Here is a 23,822-nt window from a genome sequence, read left to right as displayed (position 1 = left end):
AATATGTATATATGAATGCTTGAATATATGTATAAATGTATATATTTTATGTATATATCTTGATATATTTTTATTTATATATATATAAATATATATATCTCACACTTCACTTGTAGCTCCATCAACATGTAGTGATCCATATTCATATATTGAAGTCCTGTTGGATTTAAAAACACATTAGTCAGATACCTTATAACTTTCTAGGTTTAAATTTTGGTCTTAAAAGTTTATATATCTTGTTTATCTTTTCAAAACACCAGCTTTTATTTTTGTTGATCTTTTGTATTTTCTTTAGTTTCCATATCATTGATTTCTTTTTTTCCACTTTGTTTATTTCTTTTTTTTTTTTTTTTTTTTTTTTTTTTTTTTTTTTGACAGGCAGAGTGGACAGTGAGAGAGAGACAGAGAGAGAAAGGTCTTCCTTTGCCGTTGGTTCACCCTCCAATGGCCGCCGCTGCAGCCGGCGCACCGCGCTGATCCTGGCAGGAGCCAGGAGCCAGGTGCTTTTCCTGGTCTCCCATGGGGTGCAGGGCCCAAGCACCTGGGCCATCCTCCACTGCACTCCCTGGCCACAGCAGGGAGCTGGCCTGGAAGAGGGGCAACCAGGACAGAATCCGGCGCCCCGACCAGGACTAGAACCCGGTATGCCAGCGCCACTAGGTGGAGGATTAGCCTTTTGAGCCACAATGCTGGCTTGAACATCACAATTCTTCCCACTGTATCCACCTGCACACCTACTCTTCCACTGCTCTTCCTCCTCTCTCTCTTATTCAACTCTTATTTTTTACTAAGATCTATTTTCAATTAACTTTATACACATATGATTAACTATTAAGTAAAGAGTACAACAAATAGTTGAAAAAACTGTTCCTCATGTAATTATCTATTAATATAACTATGTATTCATTTATTTCTCACATTTCATTGATAACTCCACCAAAGGATGCTGCTGCATGTGAAGGAGAGCTATAGAATTTAAAAATACATGACTGATTGACATTTAGTTCACATCTAAATAACTTACTTGAAAGGTTGTTATCTGTTATTCATACAAATCAAGCTTTCTATGTTTTAATGAATATGTTCCTTCTGTGAAAAACTTTAATGACTCAGGATCTAAGCTAAAGGATTGGTGTTGTGGCATTGCTGGTTAAATCTCCACCTCTGACATCAGTATTCCAAATGGGTATTGGTTCAAGACCCTGCTGCTCCACTTTTGATCCAGCTTCCTGATAATGTACCTAGGAAAGCAGTGGCGATGGCCCAAGTACTTGGGCACTGCCTCCACAAGGGAGACCTGAGAGAAGATCCAGGCCCCTAGCTTCAGCCTGGTGCAGCTCTGGCTTTCTAGCCATTTGAGGAGTGAACTAGCAGATGGAAGATCTTTCCCTCCCTCTGTCCCTCGTGCTCTCTCTGTAACACTGCCTTTCAAATATATGAAAAATCTGAAAAAAAAAAAAGATTTAAACTTAGTCATTTACTGTTGAACCTACACACAATGTGAAAGCACTTTCTGGTTTAATTTATTGCTAACTAAATTGCAGTTTCTAGGTACAAATACCTTTTACCCCATCTAATTTTCTTATTCTCATGTCTCTCCATCAACTCTCTATTTTCACCCATCTCTGTCCACCCTTTTGTATCTTCTCTATTCCTATTTCAGGAACTGTAGGCCTGAGGCAGAGGCTGTATCCAATGTGATGGAAGGTTTGGGTTTGAGGCAACAGCTTCACATAATGGCAGAATTCCCGAGGGTGAGGAACACAGACTGGGTCTCTTAGCTCCATTCTTCTGTGTTGAGTGCTCCCATTATCTCTGCCTTTTGCTATCTCCTCCTTGCTTCAGTGGGATTCTTTCCTCCCATGGCCCGGTAGAGACTCTAATAGAGTCTCATGCACAGGAAACCTAAGTTGTCAAAGCACTTGCTGTCTCCTAATTAAGGATGGCAAACACCAAGAGAAAGAAGCATCCTATGTGCTATTTCCTTTTATCAAAAATAATCTCAAAAACATGGTAATATACCTACAGATGCTATAGTGAGGTACTGTGTTTTAAGGTCTAGAAATAAGGCCATACATCTACAGCCAGAAGATTTTTGACAACATGAGCAGACCAGACATTAATGAAAGGACAGTCTCTCAAAAGATGATGCTGAGAAAACTGAATATGCACATGCAGAAGACTCAATCTTTCTCAATTTACAAAAATTAATTCAAAATTGATTGAAAATTTAAGTGTAAGACCTAAAACTATGAAACTATCAAAAGAAAACAGGAGAAACCTTTCTTGATATTTTGGACATGATGGAAAGCACAAGCAAGGAAAGCAAAAATAGACAAATGGGATTATGTTGAACTTAAAAAGTTTCTGCATAGCAAAGAAAACAATTAACAGAGTGAACAGATAATCTACAGAATGGTGGAAATATTTACAAACTCTACATCTGATAATGTTAATAATGTCCAGAGTATATAAGAACTCAAACACCTCAAGAGCAAAAATACCTAGCATTTAAGCCACTGGTTAGGATACTGTCATGCCATATCACAATGCCTGATTTCAAGTTACAGCTCTGTTCTAAATCCAGCTTGCTGATGCATACCCTAGGAGGCAGAAGGTGATGGCTTAAGTAATTGAGTCCCTGGTGCTCATGTGGGAAGACCAGATGAAGTTCCTGGCTCCCAGCTTCATGCTGGCTCAACCATGGTCATAACAGGCATTTGGGGAGTAGATCAGCAAATGCAGGTTCTCTCTGACTGGTTGTGTTTCACTGCCTGACTTTCCTTTAAAAAAAAAATAAAGCAAATAATCTCATTTAAAAATATACAGAAGACCTGAATGAACATTTCACAAAACATGACATGAATGACAAACTGGTATTTTGAAAAGCATTCAGCATTACTAATCATTGGGGAAATTCAAATCAAGAAAACATTGAGATACCATATCACCCTGGCTGGAATGTTTATTATTCAAAAGGCGAAAGTTAACAGGTGCTGGCAAGGATGTGGAGAAAAGTGATCCCATAAACACTCTATGTGGGAATGTAAATCAATATAGCCATTATGAAAAGCATTTTGTAGGTTTCTGAAAACATTAAAAATAGAACTACCATAGGATCAGCAATCCCATGACTACTTTTATACTGAAGGAAATTGAAATCATTATGTTGAGGTTTTCACATTCTTATGTTTATTGTAAGACAAGAGCCAAGATACAGAATCAAACTAAATATCTATCAATAGTGAATAAAGGAAATTTGGTGTATATGTACACAAAGGGCTGCTATTCAACAATTAAAAAGATAAATCTTGTCATTGTGACAACATTCATGGAACTGGAAAATATATTAAATGAAAAAGCCAGGCCAGAAAGACAAATACAGAATAACCTCATTAATACATAGAACCTAAAGAAGCCTAGTTCATAGAGGTAAAGTATAGAGTAATGGCTAGCAGTTGGGAATGGGGAAGAGGATTTCAGCAAGTTAAAAGTTAAAATCATGGGGGGCGGAGCCAAGATGGCAGAATAGTGAGGGCACGCACCGGTAGTCCGGGAAAATTTAGTTTAATAAAAGCAGAGTTACGGTAGCCTCAGAAAAAGGATCAGGAAAAAATTGCAGAGGAAACTCTTCCGGAGCTATTCGCTGTGACCCAAAGGACCTACTGGGAGAGCAGGGTCACCCACCACGCGGAAGCCGAACCACAGGAGCCCCAGAGTCTGAGCACCAGTGTGGGAAGGGGAGTCTATGTGACAAAGACACCAGCGGGGAGAGGAGTGACGCTAAGGGCTCCGAGTCCACACATCGGCACTGGAAGCAGAGGTGAGCTCAGTAACCAGAGACATTGGCGGGGAAACGGCAGACAGAATTTTAGAGGGACGCGGGTTTTGAAGCGGGAAAGTCCAACAGACTACAGGAGAGAAGGAAAAAATAAATAAATAAATAAATAAATAAATAAATAAATAAATAAATAGGTGGGGGCATACTGGTACAGACAAGTTCCACTCTCCGCCAACCTTGCAAAGGTGAGCAAGAGACAAAGAGCTGGGATATACATAATAAAAGGGGAGAGTTAAGCCTACAATTCAGTAGCCTAGGCAACCCAGTGGGAGTCTGCAGTAGAAACGGAGCCTGCACAGACTCTTTGGGTAGAAGCCAGTGGAACCTAAATACCATCCATTCTACTCAGCCTTGCAGTATTACTTACCTCCTGAACAAAAAATAAAATAAAATAAAATAAAATAAAATAAAATAAAATAAATGAATAAATAAAGAGAGATTTACCACGCATAACCTGAGGGTGTCACCTTTGCACACCTGTAACCCTGAATGACCAAGCAGAGCTCTCAGGCCACACCCATCTCAAGCCTCCAAGGCTCCTCCAACAGCAGGCAGTCCACTTAACACGGACATAGTATAAAAAAAAAAAAAACCTCACAGTAAGGGAAACAGAATTTTTTTTTTATCTTTTATTTAATGAATATAAATTTACAAAGTACGTCTCATGGGTTACAATGGCTTTCCCCCCCATACCGTCCCTCCCACCCACCACCCTCCCCTTTCCCACTCCCTCTCCCCTTCCATTCACATCAAGATTCATTTTCGATTATCTTAGTATACAGAAGATCAGCTTAGTATACCTTAAGTAAGGATTTCAACAGTTTGTTCCCACACAGAAACATAAAGTGAAAAATAATAGATGATTTTTTTTTAAATGATGATGAAATCAGATCAGACCTATTGTCATGTTTAATCCCAGTGAGAGTCAAGTTGGGAATTGATAGTTTCTTTTTTTTTTTTTTTAACAGAAGATCAGTTTAGTGTACATTAAGTAAAGATTTCAATCGTTTGCACCCCCATAGAAACACAAAGTGAAATATACTGTTTGAGTACTCGTTATAGCATTAAGCCTCAGTGTACAGCACATTAAGGACAGAGATCCTACATGAGGAGTAAGTGCACAGTGACTCCTGTTGTTGACTTTACAAATTGACACTCCTGTCTATGGCATCAGTAATCTCCCTATGCACCAGTCATGAGTTTCCAAGGCTATGGAAGCCCCTTGAGTTCTCCGACTTTTATCTTGTTTAGACAAGGTCATAGTCAAAGTGGAGGTTCTCTCCTCCCTTCAGAGAAAGGCACCTCCCTCTTTGAAGACCTGTTCTTAAGGGAAACAGAATTAACCATGCCAAGCAATAAACATAGAAATCGAGGGAACAAGATCAACGATGACATTATGATGCCTCCAAATAAACAAAACACCCCAAGCCAAGATTATGAAGATGATGAGATAGAAGAAATGCAAGATACAGATTTCAAAAAAATTTTTGATAAGAACATTTAGAAGTTTTCAAAAGCAAATCCTTGAACTACAGAAATCCTTATTGGACAGGATTGAAAATCTCTCTCGTGAAAATGAAATTTTAAGGAAGAATCAAAGTGAAATGCAGAAACTAGTAGAGCAGGAAAGTGTGATAGTGAAGAGAAACCAAAATGAAATGACGAGCTCAATAGATCAAATGACAAACACATTAGAGAGCCTTACAAACAGAATGGGTGAAGCAGAAGAGAGAATATCGGACTTAGAAGACAGAGAACAGAAAAGGATACAGTCAAACCAAAGAAAAGAAGAGGAAATTAGAAATCTAAAAAATATTGTTGGGAATCTACAGGATACTATTAAAAAAAAAACAACATTCGGGTCCTAGGAGTTCCTGAAGGCATGGAGAGAGAGAAAGGATTAGAAGGCCTTTTTAGTGAGATACTAGCAGAGAACTTTCCGGGTCTGGAGAAGGACAGAGACATCCTAATACAGGAAGCTCATAGAACCCCCAGTAAACATGACCAAAAGAGATCCTCACCATGACACGTTGTAATTAAACTCACCACAGTGAAACATAAAGAAAAGATCCTAAAATGTGCAAGAGAGAAACGTCAGATTACTCTCAGAGGATCTCCAATCAGACTCACAGCAGACTTCTCATCAGAAACACTACAGGCTAGGAGGGAATGGCGAGACATAGCCCAGGTACTAAGAGAGAAAAATTGCCAGCCCAGAATATTATATCCTGCTAAGCTCTCATTTGTGGATGAAGGTGATAGCAAACAGAAATTGAAAGACTTTGAGGCCACTTGTCTGGCCCTGCAAAAGATACTTAAAGATGTGCTACACTCAGAAACACAGAAACACGGCCATCAATATGAAAGAAGGGAAAGGAAGAAAAACCACCAGTAAAAGAGCATGGGAAGCTCAAAGCATATACTAGAAAATATCTCTGGGAAAATGGCAGGGCAAAGTCACTGTGTATCAATAGTCACATTAAACGTGAATGGCCTGAACTGTCCAGTTAAAAGACACAGACTGGCTGACTGGCTTAAGGAACAACACCCAACTATCTGTTGCCTACAAGAAACACATCTCTCTAACAAAGATGCATGCAGACTGAAAGTGAAAGGTTGGAAAAAGATATGCCATGCCAACAAAAACCAAAAAGAAGCAGGTGTAGCCTGTTAAGAGAGACAAAGAGGGGCACTATATAATGATTAAGGGTTCAATTCAACAGGAAGATGTAACTATTATAAATGTATATGCACCTAATTACAGGGCACCAGTCTATTTAAAAGATATGTTAAGGGACTTAAAGGGAGACTTAGATTCCAATACAATAGTACTGGGGTACTTCAATACTCCACTCTCAGAAATAGATAGATCATCTGGACAGAAGATCAACAAGGAAACAGCAGATTTAATCAACACTATTGCCCAAATGGATCTAACAGATATCAACAGAACTTTCAATCCTACATCTAAAGGCTTTACATTCTTCTCAGCAGTGCATGGAACCTTCTCTAGGATTGATCACATACTAGGCCATAAAGCAAGTCTCAGCAAATTCAAAAGAATTAGAATCATACCATGCAGCTTCTCAGACCACAGTGGAATGAAGCTGGAAATTAGCAACTCAGAAACCTCAGAAAGTATGCAAACACATGGAGACTGAACAACATGCTCCTGAATGAACACTGGATCATTCAAGAAATCAAAAGAGAAGTCAGAAATTTTCCGGAAGTAAATGGATAACAACACAACATATCAAAACTTATGGGATACGGCAAAAGCAGTATTGAGAGGCAAGTTTATAGTAATAGGGGCCTATATCAAGAAATTGGAAAGGCACCAAATAAATGAGCTTTCAGTGCATCTCAAGATCTAGAAAAACTTCAGCAAACCAGACCCAAATCTAGTAGTAGAAGAGAAATAATTAAAATCAGAGAAGAAATTAACAGGATTGAATCCAAAAAAAAAAAAAAAACATTACAAAAAATCAGCCAAGCGAACAGCTGGTTTTTTGAAAAAATAAACAAAATTGACACCCCATTGGCCCAACTTACTAAAAAAAAAGAAGAGAAAAGACTCAAATCAATAAAATCAGAGATGAAAAAGGAAACATGACAACAGACACCACAGAAATAAAAAGAATCATCAGAAATTACTACAAGGACTTGTATGCCAGCAAGTAAGAAAATCTATCAGAAATGGATAGATTCCTGGACACATGCAATCTACCTAAATTGAACCAGGAAGACATAGAAAACCTAAATAGACCCATAACTGAAACAGAAATTGAAACAGTAATAAAGGCCCTCCCAACAAAGAAAAGCCCAGGACCAGATGGATTCACTGCGGAATTCTACCAGACATTTAAAGAAGAACTGATTCCATTTCTTCTCAAACTATTCAGAACAATCGAAAAAGAGGGAATCCTCCCAAATTCTTTCTATGAAGCCAGCATCACCTTAATCCCTAAGCCAGAGAAAGATGCAGCACTGAAAGAAAATTATAGACCAATATCCCTGATGAACATAGACGCAAAAATCCTCAATAAAATTCTCGCCAATAGAATACAACAACACATCAGGAAATTCATCCACCCAGACCAAGTGGAATTTATTCCTGGTATGCAGGGATGGTTCAACATTCGCAAATCAATCAATGTGATTCACCACATTAACAGACTGCAGAAGAAAAACCATATGATTATCTCAATAGATGCAGAGAAAGCATTCAATAAAATTCAACACCCTTTCATGATGAAAACTCTAAGCAAATTGGGTATAGAAGGCACATTCCTCACTATAATCAAAGCAATTTATGAAAAGCCCACAGCCAGCATCCTATTGAATGGGGAAAAGTTGGAAGCATTTCCACTGAGATCTGGCACCAGACAGGGATGCCCACTCTCACCACTTCTATTTAACATAGTTCTGGAAGTTTTAGCCAGAGCCATCAGACAAGAAAAAGAAATTAAAGGAATACAAATTGAGAAGGAAGAAGTCAAACTATCCCTCTTTACAGACGATATGATTCTTTACTTAGGGGATCCAAAGAACTCTACTAAGAGACTATTGGAACTCATAGAGGAGTTTGGCAAAGTGACAGGATATAAAATCAATGCACAAAAATCAACAGCCTTTGTATACACAAGCAATGCCATGGCTGAGAAAGAACTGCTAAGATCAATCCCATTCACAATAGCTACAAAAACAATCAAATACCTTGGAATAAACTTAACCAAGGATGTTAAAGATCTCTACGATGAAAATTACAAAATCTTAAAGAAAGAAATAGAAGAGGATACCAAAAAATGGAAAAATCTTCCATGCTCATGGATTGGAAGAATCAACATCATCAAAATGTCCATTCTCCCAAAAGCAATTTATAGATTCAATGCAATCCCAATCAAGATACCAAAGACATTCTTCTCAGATCTAGAAAAAATGATGCTGAAATTCATATGGAGGCACAATAGACCTCGAATAGCTAAAGCAATCTTGTACAACAAAAACAAAGCTGGAGGCATCACAATACCAGATTTCAGGACATACTACAGGGCAGTTGTAATCAAAACAGCATGGTACTGGTACAGAAACAGATGGATAGACCAATGGAACAGAATTGAAACACCAGAAATCAACCCAAACATCTACAGCCAATTTATATTTAATCAAGGACCTAAAACTAATTCCTGGAGCAAGGACAGTCTATTCAATAAATGGTGCTGGGAAAACTGGATTTCCACGTGCAGAATCATGAAGCAAGAACCCTACCTTACACCTTACACAAAAATCCACTCAATGTGGATTAAAGACCTAAATCTACGACCTGACACCATCAAGTTATTAGAGAACATTGGAGAAACTCTTCAAGATATTGGCACAGGCAAAGAATTTCTGGAAAAGACCCGGGAGGCACAGGCAAAGCCAAAATCAACTATTGGGATTGCATCAAATTGAGAAGTTTCTGTACTGCAAAAGAAACAGTCAGGAGAGTGAAGAGACAACCGACAGAATGGGAAAAAATATTTGCAAACTATGCAACAGATAAAGGGTTAATAACCAGAATCTACAAAGAGATCAAGAAACTCCACAAAAACAAAACCAACAACCCAATTAAGAGATGGGCCAAAGACCTCAATAGACATTTTTCAAAAGAGGAAATCCAAATGGCCAACAGGCACATGAAAAAATGTTCAAGGTCACTAGCAATCAGGGAAATGCAAATCAAAACCACAATGAGATTCCACCTCACCCCGGTTAGAATGACTCACATATAGAAATCTACCAACAACAGATGCTGGCGAGGATGTGGGGAAAAAGGGACACTAACCCACTGTTGGTGGGAATGCAAACTGGTCAAGCCACTATGGAAGTCAGTCTGGAGATTCCTCAGAAACCTGAATAGAACCCTACCGTTCGACCCAGCCATCCCACTCCTTGGAATTTACCCAAAGCAATTTAAATTTGCAAACAAAAAGCGGTCTGCACCCTAATGTTTATAGCAGCACAATTCACAATAGCCAAGACCTGGAACCAACCTAAATGCCCATCAAAGGTAGACTGGATAAAGAAATTATGGGATATGTACTCTTTAGAATACTATACCGCAGTAAGAAACAACGAAATCCAGTCATTTGCAACAAAATGGAGGAATCTGGAACACATCATGCTGAGTGAAATAAGCCAGTCCCAAAGGGACAAATACCATATGTTCTCCCTGATCGGTGACAACTTACTGGACACCAAAAAGGAAACCTGTTGAAGTGAAATGGACACTATGAGAAATGGTGACTTGATCAGCATAGCCCTGACTGTTAATGAACAACTTAATACATTATCCCTCTTAGTAGTTTTTTTGTCTACTCTACTTAATATGACTGGTTTAATTCTGTAATTAATACACAGTTATTCTTAAGTGTTGAAATTTAACTGAAATGTGATCCCTGTTAAACATAAGAGTGGGGATAAGAGAGGGAAGAGATGTACAATTTGGGACATGCTCAGGCTGACTTGCCCCAAATGGTAGAGTTAGAAGCATACCAGGGGATTCCAATTCAATCCCATCAAGGTGGCATGTGCCAATGCCATCTCACTAGTCCAAGTGATCAATTTTCAGTTCACAATTGATCATAATGAAAGGACTAAGAGTCAAAAGGAGCACATAAACAAGTCTAGTACCTGCTAATACTAACCGATAGAATAAATAAAGGGGAGAGTGATCCAACGTGGGAAGTGAGATACTCAGCAGACTCATAGAATGGCAGATGTCCTAAACAGCACTCTGGCCTCAGAATCAGCCCTAAAGGCATTCGGATCTGGCTGAAAAGCCCATGAGAGTATTTCAGGCATGGAAAGCCAAGACACTCTGGCAAAAAAAAAAAATACTAAACAAAAGATCTCTGTGAGTGAGATCCCAGTGGAAAGAACAGGTCTTCAAAGAAGGAGGTATCTTTCTCTGAAGGGAGGAGAGAACCTCTACTTTGACTATGACCTTGTCTAAACAAGATAAGAGTCGGAGAACTCAAGGGGCTTCCATAGCCTTGGAAACTCATGACTGGAGCATGGGGAGATTACTGAGGCCATAAACAAGAGTGTCAATTTGTAAAGTCAACAACAGGAGTCACTGTGCACTCGCTCCTCATGTAGGATCTCTGTCCTTAGCGTGCTGTACATTGAGACTTAATGCTATAACTAGTACTCAAACAGTATATTTCACTTTGTGTTTCTATGGGGGTGCAAACTGTTGAAAGCTTTACTTAATGTATGCTAAACTGATCTTCTGTAAAAAAAAAAAAAAAAGAAGAAGAAGAAGAAGAAGAAATTATCAATTCCCAACTTGACTCTCACTGGGATTAAACATGACAATAGGTCTGATCTGATTTCATCATCATTTAAAAAATCATCTATTATTTTTCACTTTATGTTTCTGTGTGGGAGCAAACTGTTGAAATCTTTACTTAATGTATGCTAAACTGATCTTCTGTAGATAAAGAGAATCGAAAATGAATCTTGATGTGAATGGAATGGGAGAGGGAGTGGGAGAGGGGAGGGTTGTGGGTGGGAGGGATGTTATGTGGGGGAAGCCATTGTTATCCATAAGCTGTACTTTGGAAATTTATATTCATTAAATAAAAGTTAAAAAATAAAGTTAAAATCAGAGGGTGTGGTATTATGGCACAGTGAAGTTAAGCTGCTGCTTGTGACACCCACATGCCATATTGGAGCACGGTTGAGTCCAAGCTGCTTGACTTCTAATCCAGCTTCCTGCTAATATGCCTAGGAAAGCAATGGAAGATGGCCAAAATTTTTGGGCTCCTGCCACCTATGTAGGAGAGAAGGGTTTCCTGGTTTTTCACTTCAACCTAGCCCAGACCAGGCTTTTGTGGACATTTGGGGAGTGAACATGGATGGAAGATTTTCTTTCTCTCTCAAGCTCTTTAAAATGAATAAATCATTTTTAAAGTTACAATTATCAAGAATAAGTTTTAATATTCTATTGCAAGTAGGGTTATTACTGTTATTGGTAATATACCATATATTTCAAGATAGTTAGAAGAGAGAACTTTAAATGTTTCAACACAAAGAAATAACGCTTATGGTAATGAATGTTATTTACTCTGATGTGCTCATTATATGGAATACATGTATTGCAATATCACATTGTACTCCACGAATCCATGCTGTGGGCCTGAGTCAAAATCATAATGAGTTTCAGAATGGGTTTGGAGCATCAGTCCCATATGGTGGCAGACTTTCCTACAGGATTGGCTGTTACTAAGAATGACAAATATACAGACTGGAAGAATCATCCCACTCACAACTCTCCTCTCATCCAGTTTAAACTAAAAAGAAAACAGAAAATTCACTACATTTTTGAAAATGAGAACATTTAAATGATACAAAAGGTTTCATCAGTTGTCAAGGATACTCCCAAGAGTAGACTTATAAATTTCAACCTTGTTTTCTTTTTCATAGTCTTACTTGTGTGTGTGTGTGTGTGTGTGTATTAAAAGAAATACCTTTGTGTATGAACATACATAGGGTACTCGTGATAGTTTTTGAGAAAATGGAATTAAAATTAGCTGCAAATTTTGGGAATGCATTCACAGTTTGTTAATAATATTCATATTCCAAAAACTTTTTAAAGATATCTCTGTGCATGAATTTCAACATAAGCTTTTATTTGAATTCCATTTTCATGAGTTCTTGGAAGTTCTGCCCTATATTTAGTTATGCATATATATGGGTTTGGTGTATATGTATACACACAAATACATCTATAACTTTTAAAATTTATAACTCACATGGTACTGGGTGCTTCCTCATAATTTTCATATGTCAATTCTTCTGTATTTGGTCTAAAGAATTAAAAAGTAAATAGTGAGATACCATGGGGTAAGATATCTTACCTTTTTGTGTCAACTAATTACATTCATTCTAAAAACTGATGTGATATATAGATATAGATATCACTATTTTTCAATCTGGCTTTTTAAAAAATTAGAAATGAAGCTCTTTGTGGTGGAAATGAATATATTAGGCTTGTGAAAGTTGTAATATATGCAGATTTAAGTACCTATTATCTTAACACCAGCTTGTAAGAGTCTTTGGAAAGGACATTTATTACAAACTCAAACTACATTTTATAGATCCACATACCATTTACTATGTCCAGAGTCCTCATTCTTATGTCCCTCTTTATTTTCACCTCTCATGGTCGTCTTCCTTGCCTATGAAACACTTCACTTGAAAGCAATGATGACATTGTTGCTGAGTTGACAGAAGCAGCAAATACATAACTTAAAAAAATAACCATGAAGGAGAAACCAGAAGAATTCCCATGACCGCTTATAATTAAAATATTTGGAGGAAGCACCTGGCTCCTGGATTCGGATCGGTGCAGCGTGCTGGCCATAACAGCCATTTGTGGGGTGAACCAATGGAAGGAAGACCTTTCTCTGTCTCTCTGTCTCTCTCTCTCTCTCACTCTCTCACTGTCTAACTCTGCCTGTCAAAAAAAAGTTAAGTAAAGGGGAATATTTTGCTAAGAGAGTACTGAGTTTTAGTACTTGGTATAGAGCTTCCAACCAATGTATTCCATCAAGGAAGATAGCAACAGCTGACCTGTCAGCAGCATTGCAGAGAGGGAGTCTGCTCAGCTGACAAGGTTGTGTTTTCCAAAACTGATGCTTAATTGTAGATGTTATCCTAATTTGTGACATGGAACTAACTCACACATCAGTCTTTGATCAAACAAAAGTACAGATTCTATAAAAACACAATCTGGCTTTTGAATTTGTTAAATCACGTGCTTTGCCACAGGAAATGGAGGCTCTTACAAGGGTTGGATCAGAATTAAAACCCCAAACCCACCCTCTGTTAACCAAGCAGGGATGGTCTGCATTACTTTACTCAACAAGAAGGAAGCAACTGTAATGAGGAGAGATTGCCTCGCCTTACTAACAATTAGCTAGTACCATCATCTAAGGAAAATGAAGCCATGTTGCATCCATGTGTTTCCATCTGCAGAAACCTCACAGGACAGTACAAATTCCTGGCACTTTTACACTCATTGAAGCAGCAAATTCCTCCTTGCCTTTAAGGGCTATGGTTGTGGCATGACCCTTGGCTAACAGGCTGTGAAAATCCAGTTTGCTGTAGCAGAGCTTTCTAACAGACATTTTAAAAAAATCGAATAACCATGTGAAATAATTCTGGCTTAAAAATAGAACATAAATTACAGAGTGGAAGGTGAAGGACAAAAAAGCCTTTTACCTTTAATTTTCCTGGAGAATTGCATAAAGATTTTTGTATAATAGTTTTGCCCTGATTACTGAAGTGGCACGTAAAACTAGAATGAATATTTTGTTTTGAAAAGGTGCTCAAGCTCTGATATTTTTGGTTTTCATAGCTGTGAAGTATTTATCATTTGCATGACTAATAGCACAGGAAAAACCTATTCATAAGCTTTACAATCAAGTGTAGAAGAGCTTTCAACTAACTGGAGTGTTTTTTTTTTTTAAACAGGCAGAGTGGATAGTGAGAGAGAGAGAGACAGAGAGAAAGGTCTTCCTTTTTTTGCCGTTGGTTTACTCTTCAATGGCACAGGAGGCAGGTGCTTCTCCTGGTCTCCCATGTGGGTGCAGAGCCCAAGTACTTGGGCCATCCTCCACTGCCCTCCCAGGCCATAGCAGAGGGCTGGCCTGGAAGAGGGGCAACCAGGACAGAATCCAGCACCCCAACCGGGACTAGAACCCGGTGTGCTGGTGCTGCAGGTGGAGGATTAGCCTATTGAGCCATGGCACTGGCCCTTACTGGAGTTTTTAAAGCTGACAAAAGATTATCTTGAGCTGGGCCGCTGGAGATAAATTTAGCCTTCAGAACTGCTATATCACTGATCCTGAGATCTATGTACCACCCCAAATTTGCTTAGTTTCACAGTCTTGTGCAAGTAACCTTTTGTCTTATGTGTGTAGCTGAGAGAAGAGTGTATGCTGTGTGTCCATGTATTTATGGTTCCTAAGAATTTGGCACAAGTTGGAAATAATTGCCTACACTGAGAATCTATACTGCAGAATATGCTGTATCAAAGACTTTTTCTTTTAAATTAGTTGAGTGTCTTTTATACATTATTGAAATTATTGGTAGCCCACCCCCTGAAGTGCTTAATAACTGGCATTAAGGTTATAGGATGGGAAAAAAGCTGGGTAGGATTTTCATAGATAAGGAAACTGAAGAAATTAAAGCCAGGCCATGGCTATCAAGAATGTTTCCATTGTGAATATTTCCAAGCTTTGGTATAATTTTTATAATCCTCATTTATGAAGCTCCTTGTGTAAAAGACAGAAAGTTTTGACCAACTTTATTGAAAATATATTTGACTATATAAAAATTGATTTGACTCAAATGCAGGGAAATCAGATTCAAGAAGTATAGTTTACGGAAATAGGAAACATTCATTAGTGAATTGGTGGGGTTTTGAAGCTTCTAACTTCCCAGAATGTTCTGGTTTCTGAGAATTCTATAATTAATAGAAATTTATGACAACTAAGATTGCATTTTGGAAGCAACTATGAAAATTTTGCAGTTTTAATTTTGGATTGCTATGCAGATGTTATAAATAGGTTAAAAATGTGAAAGACTTGGCAAAATGTAAGCTGGAAAAGATTATCTTACATTTATGGTTTTAGTTAAAAATGTTTCTATCAGATACTAAGGTGGGCTTTTACTGGACAGATGTTAATAATAACTGATTTGGCTACCTGATCAATGTTCCCATATAGCCCTACACATTTTGTGACAAGATAACAAAATTTCCAAAACCTGGAGATGGGTCCACCTGTGCTCTTATTATTGGTATTCATTTGGTATGAACAAAACTCAGTTTGAGAGAATTTGTCTGTTGAGATGTTAATACAAAGCTTAACAATGGGAAGACTGTATTTGTTGGCATAAGAAATACTGGTGTCAACAGAGGAAAATTGGTGACCTTGGGTCATTATTCTATGCCCTGATCAGACTAGCAGCTAGATAGGTGAGTTTGAATTTCTTTCTTTTTCTTTTCTTTTTTCTTTCTTTCTTTTTTTTTTTTTTTTTTTTTTTTTTTTTTTTTTTTTTTGACAGGCAGAGTTAGTGAGAGATAAAGGTCTTCCTTCCATTGGTTCACCCCCCAAATGGCCACTACGGCAGGCGTGCTGCACCAATCTGAAGCAGGAGCTGGGTGCTTCCTCCTGGTCTCCCATGAGAGTGCAGGGCCCAAGCACTTGGGCCATCCTCCACTGCCTTCCCGGGTCACAGCAGAAAGCTGGACTGGAAGAGGAGCAACCGGGACAGAATCCGGCACCCCAACCGGGACGAGAACCCGGGGTACCGGCGCTGCAGGCAGAGGATTAGCCTAGTGAGTCGCAGCGCCGGCCTGAATTTCTAACATGCCTAAAAATATTATGGTTTGATCCAAAGACCCTCTTTTTCTTTAACTATCGTGATAAGGTTTTGTTTTGGTTTTTATTTTTATACAAGAGCAGCATTTATTTTAAGTTGTTTTATTTTAATATTACAACTTTTGTTTTTTTCAGCTGTGATGCCAATGGTAACTCTGCCTTTCATTTTGTTGAACTTACAAGAAAACCAGCTGGCATCTGATCGAAAGTATTATGTAAAATCTTTTCTTAAACTATCAGAGGGTGCTTCGATCATTTTTCTCCTTTGGTTTGTAGAGTTAGGACTGAAGTTTCACCTCTGATCACTATAGTTGCCATCACTTTTCTGTATTTAAAACTACTGATATTTGCTTTCCTATATGAGGAAATGTTACCTAAGGATGTCTGGCATTTTCTTTCAGGGTTTTCCAGTTTGAGTGTTCTCAGTGTTCCTATGAAGATAATTGTTTTGTGTGCTGATGTTGAGTTTTTGTTTGTCTTTTTTTTCCAGTGTTTTTTTTTTTTTTCTCAGTAGTTTTGTGTTAGCACTGATTAAGCTTAATTGTCTCCATAGCCAATGAAATGTTAAAGACTATGGGGGGAGTCTTTTTTTTTTTTTAACATGTCATTGTGCATCTGTTAAATCTTGATCAGGGTTTCAAGAATGACTGCAGTGGGTTTTGGAAACAAACTTAACATTATTGATTTGGGGTTTCCCAGAGATATAGTTCACAGTTAATTGTTGAACTCTAATACAACTGACCATTTAAAATTTAACAATGGCTTATTTTTTTAAACAGTGTCAGCTGTTAAATCTTGACATTTCAATTGAAACATGAATTGTAGTTATAACTCAATACAAATTCAACAGTTGTATTTGGAGTTAAACTATTTTAATAAATAAATTCATTTAATGAAACTGAAAAGAAAAGATTTACTTGAAAAACAGAGGGACAAAGAGTGGGAGAGAGAGAGCAAGAGCAAGAGCAAGAGAAGGACAGAGAGAAATATAGCTATCCTTTACTGGCTTCAACAAGGGCTGCACCAGGGCAATGTCAGGAGGCAGAAACTCCATCTCAATTCCCCATGTGGGTGACAGGGTCTAATGTTGAGTCATCATCCACATCCTTTCAAGATGCATTAACAGGAAGTTAGATTGGACAGGCAACAACCAAGACTGGGACCAGCACTGCAATCTGTGATGCCACAGCTGCAAGTAGTATCAACCTTCCATGTGTGCCACTCTATACACCTTTTGATGATTACTCATGGATAAACCTGTACACATACACACACAACATATATACACACAGATGTATGTAATCTGATATAAATGCAACCCTAAAAGACAAAGGATTAAAGTAATATTTAGTTCTCTCTGGATATACTACTCTTTTAATAGTCCTGATATAGTCATTATTGTCACATGAAGCCTCATTTTTAATTTTCAATAGTACCTACCACATTCAAATCAGTGATATGCACATGTGTATTTGTATATCAATCAGTTCACAGGTAGTACCTTAATTTTAAGGATAGTGTACACTTACCTGTGTATTTTGGGGGATTCATGTATACATATACACATATTGAATTTGTTTTTCACTCACTTGTCATTGATGGATTCCACAAAAGTAATGGATGTTGATTCCTTTGGCTGTGAGCTAAGGGAATATAAAGATACAAAGTCAGAAATCACACAAGATTTTATCTTAACATTTTTGCTCAAATAACTACAGTTATTCTGGACATGAACTGGTTGATCTCCAGATGGTCATGTTACACTGGTGTGTATTTCTATTAGAAATGAAACTTTATGGGGGCCAGTGTAGTAGCATAGGTGAAGCTGCCACCTAGGACACTGGCATCTCAGTTGGTGCTTGATCACTACTTGGCTGCTCCAATTCCAACCAAGCTCCTTGCCAAATGTCCCTGGAAAGCAGCAGAAGAAAGTCTAAATGCTTGGGCCATTGCACTCACATAGGTGACCTGAAAGGAGGTTAGGCTTCCTAGCTTTTGCCCAGTCTCATCCCAGCTAATGGGGCCATCTAGCGAGGGAACCTGCAGAGGATAGATCTCTCTGCCCCATCCCTCCTTGTATTTCCATCTTTCAAGTAAGAAATAAAACTTAAAAAAGAAAACACAAATGAAACATCACATGTATGCATATACACATATTGAATTTGTTTTTCACTCACTTGTCATTGATGGATTCCACAAAAGTAATGGATGTTGATTCCTTTGGCTGTGAGCTAAGGGAATATAAAGATACAAAGTCAGAAATCACACAAGATTTTATCTTAACATTTTTGCTCAAATAACTACAGTTATTCTGGACATGAACTGGTTGATCTCCAGATGGTCATGTTGTATCACTGTTTGAACTTGGTGTGTATTTTTATTAGAAATGAAAAATTATGGGCGTCAGTGTAGAGCTATAGGTTAAACTGCCACCTAGGATGCTGCCATCCGATCTGAGCACTTGATCTCCACCTAGCTGCTACACTTCTGATCAAGCCCCCTGCCAATGTGCCTGGGAAATCAGCAGAAGATGGCACAAGTTCTTGCAGCCATTCACCCACATCGGAGACCTGGAAGGAGTCTCTGGCTTCCTGGTTTTTGCCCAGTCTCACACCAGCTATTGGGGCCATCTAGTGAGGGAACCTGCAGAGGACAGATCTCTGTTTTGGCCCCCTCTATATATATATATATATATAGACAGATCTCTATATTTGGCCTCAAATATAGAAATAAGATAATAAAAAAAACAGAAATAAAACATCAATTCCACTAAGAGGTAGCTACATGCTGTGAAAATCGCAAGGCTTCTGGATTATGTGAAGCTCTTGATTATTACCTAAATTCCAAGGAATGACTCCAACTTAAAACTTTTCTTATGCATTAGTTTTTTATTTGAAAGACAGAATCCCAGAGATGGAGACATTGAGACATCTTCCAGCTACTCGGTTACTCACCAGATGCTTGCAATGGCAGGCCTTAGGCTAGAACAAAGCCTGAAGCCAGGAACTTCATCTGGGTCTCCTATGTGGGTGGCAGGGACTGAATTACTTGCCAGAAGCATTGAGAGGGAGCAGGATCAGAACTGGTACAGCCAGGACTCAAACCATAAGTCTGATATGGGATGCCAGTGTCGCAACTGGTGACTTGACCCAATACATCACAGCACCAGCCCCAACAGCTTTTTGTTTCTCAGCATTTACTTTGAATTCAATTTACTTTTGGTATACATCATTCCATACCACCTATGTTCCCAATTCTCAAGTCTCTCCATCGCCTTCCTACTTTCATACAGGATTCACTTTTCTTCTCCAAACATACAGTCAAGTAATGCAGGCCTAAGCCTGTGGCACCCTCCAATATATATATTTATATATTAAAATAGATTATATATTATATATAATAATATAATTATATTATATAATAACATAATTATATTTTTATATATAAGTTATATATATATATAAATTCAGTTATTTACAGATCCTATACTGAAATGATTTAAATTATGTCAAATATAGTCTATGTTGCTAAGGATACTCCTCATGGTAAGTATTATATATCTTGACTTTTGTTTCTTTTCACGGCTTCTGTGTATATAATGTGTGTGTGTGTGTTTGTGTGTGTGTGCTTCCATGTTCTGAACATAGTTTTAGTATACACATGTATATCTGTGTACACATGTATATCTGGAACAAAATACCATTCTTGTATCAGATCCCAAAGAAAAGAGATTGTTGAAGTGCCTGAGAAAGAATTCAAAAGAATTACGGATGGTCAAAGAGATACAACTGAACACAGACAAATAGTTAAAAAAAAATTAGAAAACAATGCACAAAATCAATGAGATAGTCAGGAAGGACGTAGACATCCTGAAGAAGAACCAAACAAATCTTGGGGATGAACTCACCAGATCAAATAAAAAATACAGTTGAAAGCCTCAACAACAGACTTGATCAAACAGAAAAAAGAATATCTGAATTTGAATACAGATCATTTGGAATATCATCTCAGTCATCAAACAAAACAAACAAAAAAGTAAAAAGACAGAATGAAGACAGTCTATGAGACCGTTGGGAAACTACCAAACAAATAAATATCCAAGTTATGGGAATCCCTGAGAGAGAACAGAGGATTAATGGACTAGAAAACCTACTCATTGAAATAATGGCTGAAAACATCCCAGGTTCCTTCCATACCTAGAGAAAGATATGGACATGCTAGGATAGAAGGCCCACAGAACCTCAAATAGACATGACTAGAAAAGAACTTCACCATGACATATTCTGTCAAACTCTCTAAAGTACAACACAAAGAATATTAAAATCTGCCAGAGAAAATTATCAAGTGACCTTCACTCGAAACATCATTAGAAGAGTAACCGTGGTTTCAACAGAAACAATACAGGCCAGGAGAAAACAGAAAGATATAGTCAAGTTCTGAAAAAAAAAGTCTATCAGAATACTTTGACCAGCTTAGCTATATTTCATGAATGAAGAGATAGATATTCTGAGACAAACAAACATTGAAGAAAGCTGTCTATATCTGAACAGCTTTATAAACAATGCTTAAAGGAGTTCTATAGATAGAAACAAAGAAGAGAAATATACTTTTGCATGGAAATTGCACTTTGTGTATTTGTAATGAATATCTTTGGCCTATGGGAAAAATGACTCAAAATTCATGTTCAGTTTTTCTACAAAGAGACAGACTCCTATCCATTAGCATACTGAACATTTCCTTTGAGCTTTGTCTAGGGGTTACTCAATGTGAATACCAGAAGGAAGAAATATTCCTCTTATGACATACTCCTCTTTAATCCAAATATATACAAAAACCTAGAAAAAGTAGCTACATATGCTACTGTGAGAACACATTAAAGGAGTGTAAAAGACTGTCTCTTGCCATGCTTCCTGCCTACAACTACCAAGTCTTTGCTTGCAAAATGGGTTCTCTTCTCCCTAGGATCACTGTGCATCACACTCACAGGTATTTTGATATTTGCCTAGGTTCTAAATGGTGATAGGCTCTGGTTTCTAGTCTCTAAAGTTCACAAACATACCATGAGTACATATTTTCATTACTTATCAATAGTCCCCTTGAATGTAAATGGCTTCAACTCTCCTGTTAAAAGACAGACTAGCTGAATGGATTAAAATCAAAACCCATCTATTTGCTGCCTATCATAAACATATCTCACCAACTAAGATGCACGCAGACTGAAAGTGAAAGGAGAGAAAAAGATATTCCATGCAATTTTTGATGATTCATGCACACACCCATTCATATACACACACACCACATATACACACACAAATAAATATATGTAATCTGACATAAATGCAACCCTAAAAGACTAGTGTTTAAAGTAATAGTTATTTCACTCTGGATATACTGCTGTTTTAAGAGTCCTGAGCTAATTATTATTGTAACATTAATCCTCATTTTAAATCAAATATACCTACCATGATGTGCACACATGTATTTAAATATTATTCAGTTGACAGGTAGTAACATACCTGTGTCTTTTGGGGGATTCATGTATACAAATACACACTGAGTTTGTATTTCACTCACTTGTCACTGATGGATTCCACATATATACTAGATGTTGATTCTCCTGAGTGTGACCTAAGGGAATATAACGGTATATAATCAGAAGTCACACGAGGTTTTATCTTATTATTTTAGCTCAAATGACTACAGTTACTCTTGACGTGAACACAATAGACCAAATGGGACCTAACAATATCTACAGAAGTTTTCATCCTAAAGTAGCAGAATACACATTCTTCTCAGCAGCGCATGGAACTTTCTCCAGGATTAACTACATACTAGGCCATAAAGCAACTCTCAGCAAATTAAAAAAAAATCAAAATCATACCATGCATCTTCTAAGACCACAATGGAATGAAGCTGGAAATCAGCAACTTGAGAATCTCTAGAGCATATGCAAACACATGGAGTTTGAATAACACGTTCCTGAATGAACAGTGGTTCATAGAAGAAATCAAAAGAGAAATCAAAACTATTCTGGAAATGAAGATGACAACACTTAGCAAAACTTATGGGATACAGCAAAAGCAGTGTTAAGAGCAAAGTTTATAGCAATAGGTGCCTACATCAAGGAATTGGAAAGGCACCAAATAAATGACCTATCATTGCAACTCAAGGATCTAGAAAAATGACAGCAAAGCAAACCCAAAGCTAGTAGGAGAAAAGAAATAATTCAAATTAGAGAGAAATCAACAAAATTGAATTCAAAAAACAATACAAAAGATCAGCAAAATGAAGACTGGTTTTTTGAAAAAACAAACAGAATTGAAACATCATCAGACATTACCACAAAGAGTTGTATACCAGCAAACAGGGAAATCTATCAGAAATGGATTGATTCCTGGACACATACAACCTCCCTAAATTGAGCCATGAAGACACAGAAAACCTAAACAGACCCATAACCAAGACAGAAATTGAATCAGTAATAAATGCCCTCCCAACAAAGAAAAGCCCAGGACTAGATGGATTCACTGCTGAATTCTACCAGTCATTTAAAGAAGAACTAACTAAAACTCTTCTCAAGTTATTCAAAACAATTGAAAGAGAGGGAATCCTCCCAAATTCTATGAAGCCAGCATCACCTTAATTTCTAAACCTGAAAAAGATTAATAGAGAAAGAGAATACAGACCAATTTTCCTGATGATCATAGTCGCAAAAAGCCTCAACAAAATTCTAGCCAATAGAATCCAACAACACACCAGAAAGATCACCCACCCAGACCAAGTGGGATTTTTCCCTGGTATGCAGGGATGGTTCAACATTTGCAAATCTATATGTGATGCACTACATTAACAAACTGCTGAAGAAAAACCATATGGTTATCTCAATAGATGCAGAGAAAGCATTTGATAAAATACAAGTCTTTGATAGTTAAAACCCTCAGCAAACTGGACATAGAAGGAACATTCCTCAACAAAATCATGGCAATTTATGACAAACCCACAGCCAGCATCATACTGAATGCGGAAATGTTGGAAGCATTCCCACTGAGATCTGGTACCAGATGGGGATGCCCACTCTCAGCATTGCTATTTGATATAGTACTGGAAGTTTTAGCCAGAGCCATTAGGCAAGAAAAAAAATCAAAGGGGTATAAATTGGGAAGGAAGAAGTCAAACTATCCCTCTTTGCAGATGATATGATTCTTTATTTAAGGGATCCAAAGAACTCCACCAAGAGACTATTGGAACTCACTGAAGAGTTTGGTAAAGCACCAGGATATAAAATCAGTACACAAAAATCAGGAGCCTTTGTACACACAGGCAATGCCACAGCTGAGAAAGAACTTCTAAGATCAATCACATCACCACAGCTACAAAATCAAATACCTTGGAATAAACTTAACCAAGGATGTCCGAGGTATCTATAATTAGAATTACAAAACTTTAAAGAAATAGAAAAAGGTACAAAAAATGGAAAAATCTTCCATGTTCATAGATTGGTAGAATTAATGTCATCAAAATGTCCATTCTTCCAAAAGCAATTT

General features: G+C 37.6%; 2 protein-coding genes across 5 annotated transcripts in view; one reads left to right on the top strand and one right to left on the bottom strand.

Annotated features, from left to right (window-relative positions):
- The window catches only part of LOC127487170 (uncharacterized), a 399,814-nt gene that overhangs the window by 61,190 nt on the left and 314,802 nt on the right, over window positions 1-23,822 (top strand). The gene's annotated exons all lie outside the window — the stretch shown is intronic.
- The window catches only part of LOC100346342 (phosphatidylinositol 3,4,5-trisphosphate 3-phosphatase TPTE2), a 71,353-nt gene that overhangs the window by 44,736 nt on the left and 2,795 nt on the right, over window positions 1-23,822 (bottom strand). Inside the window, exons 2-6 of the mRNA XM_070048954.1 lie at window positions 21,853-21,906; window positions 18,456-18,509; window positions 17,868-17,921; window positions 12,643-12,696; window positions 104-157 (exon numbers count right to left, since the gene is read on the bottom strand). Of these exons, the coding sequence (XP_069905055.1) occupies window positions 104-157; window positions 12,643-12,696; window positions 17,868-17,921; window positions 18,456-18,509; window positions 21,853-21,906 (270 nt within the window). The remainder of the gene's footprint in view (window positions 1-103; window positions 158-12,642; window positions 12,697-17,867; window positions 17,922-18,455; window positions 18,510-21,852; window positions 21,907-23,822) is intronic.

Source organism: Oryctolagus cuniculus, chromosome 9, assembly GCF_964237555.1.
Source record: "Oryctolagus cuniculus chromosome 9, mOryCun1.1, whole genome shotgun sequence".
Taxonomy (NCBI): domain Eukaryota; kingdom Metazoa; phylum Chordata; class Mammalia; order Lagomorpha; family Leporidae; genus Oryctolagus; species Oryctolagus cuniculus.
Note: the sequence above shows the minus strand (reverse complement) of the source record. Positions and strands in the feature narration are given on the sequence as shown.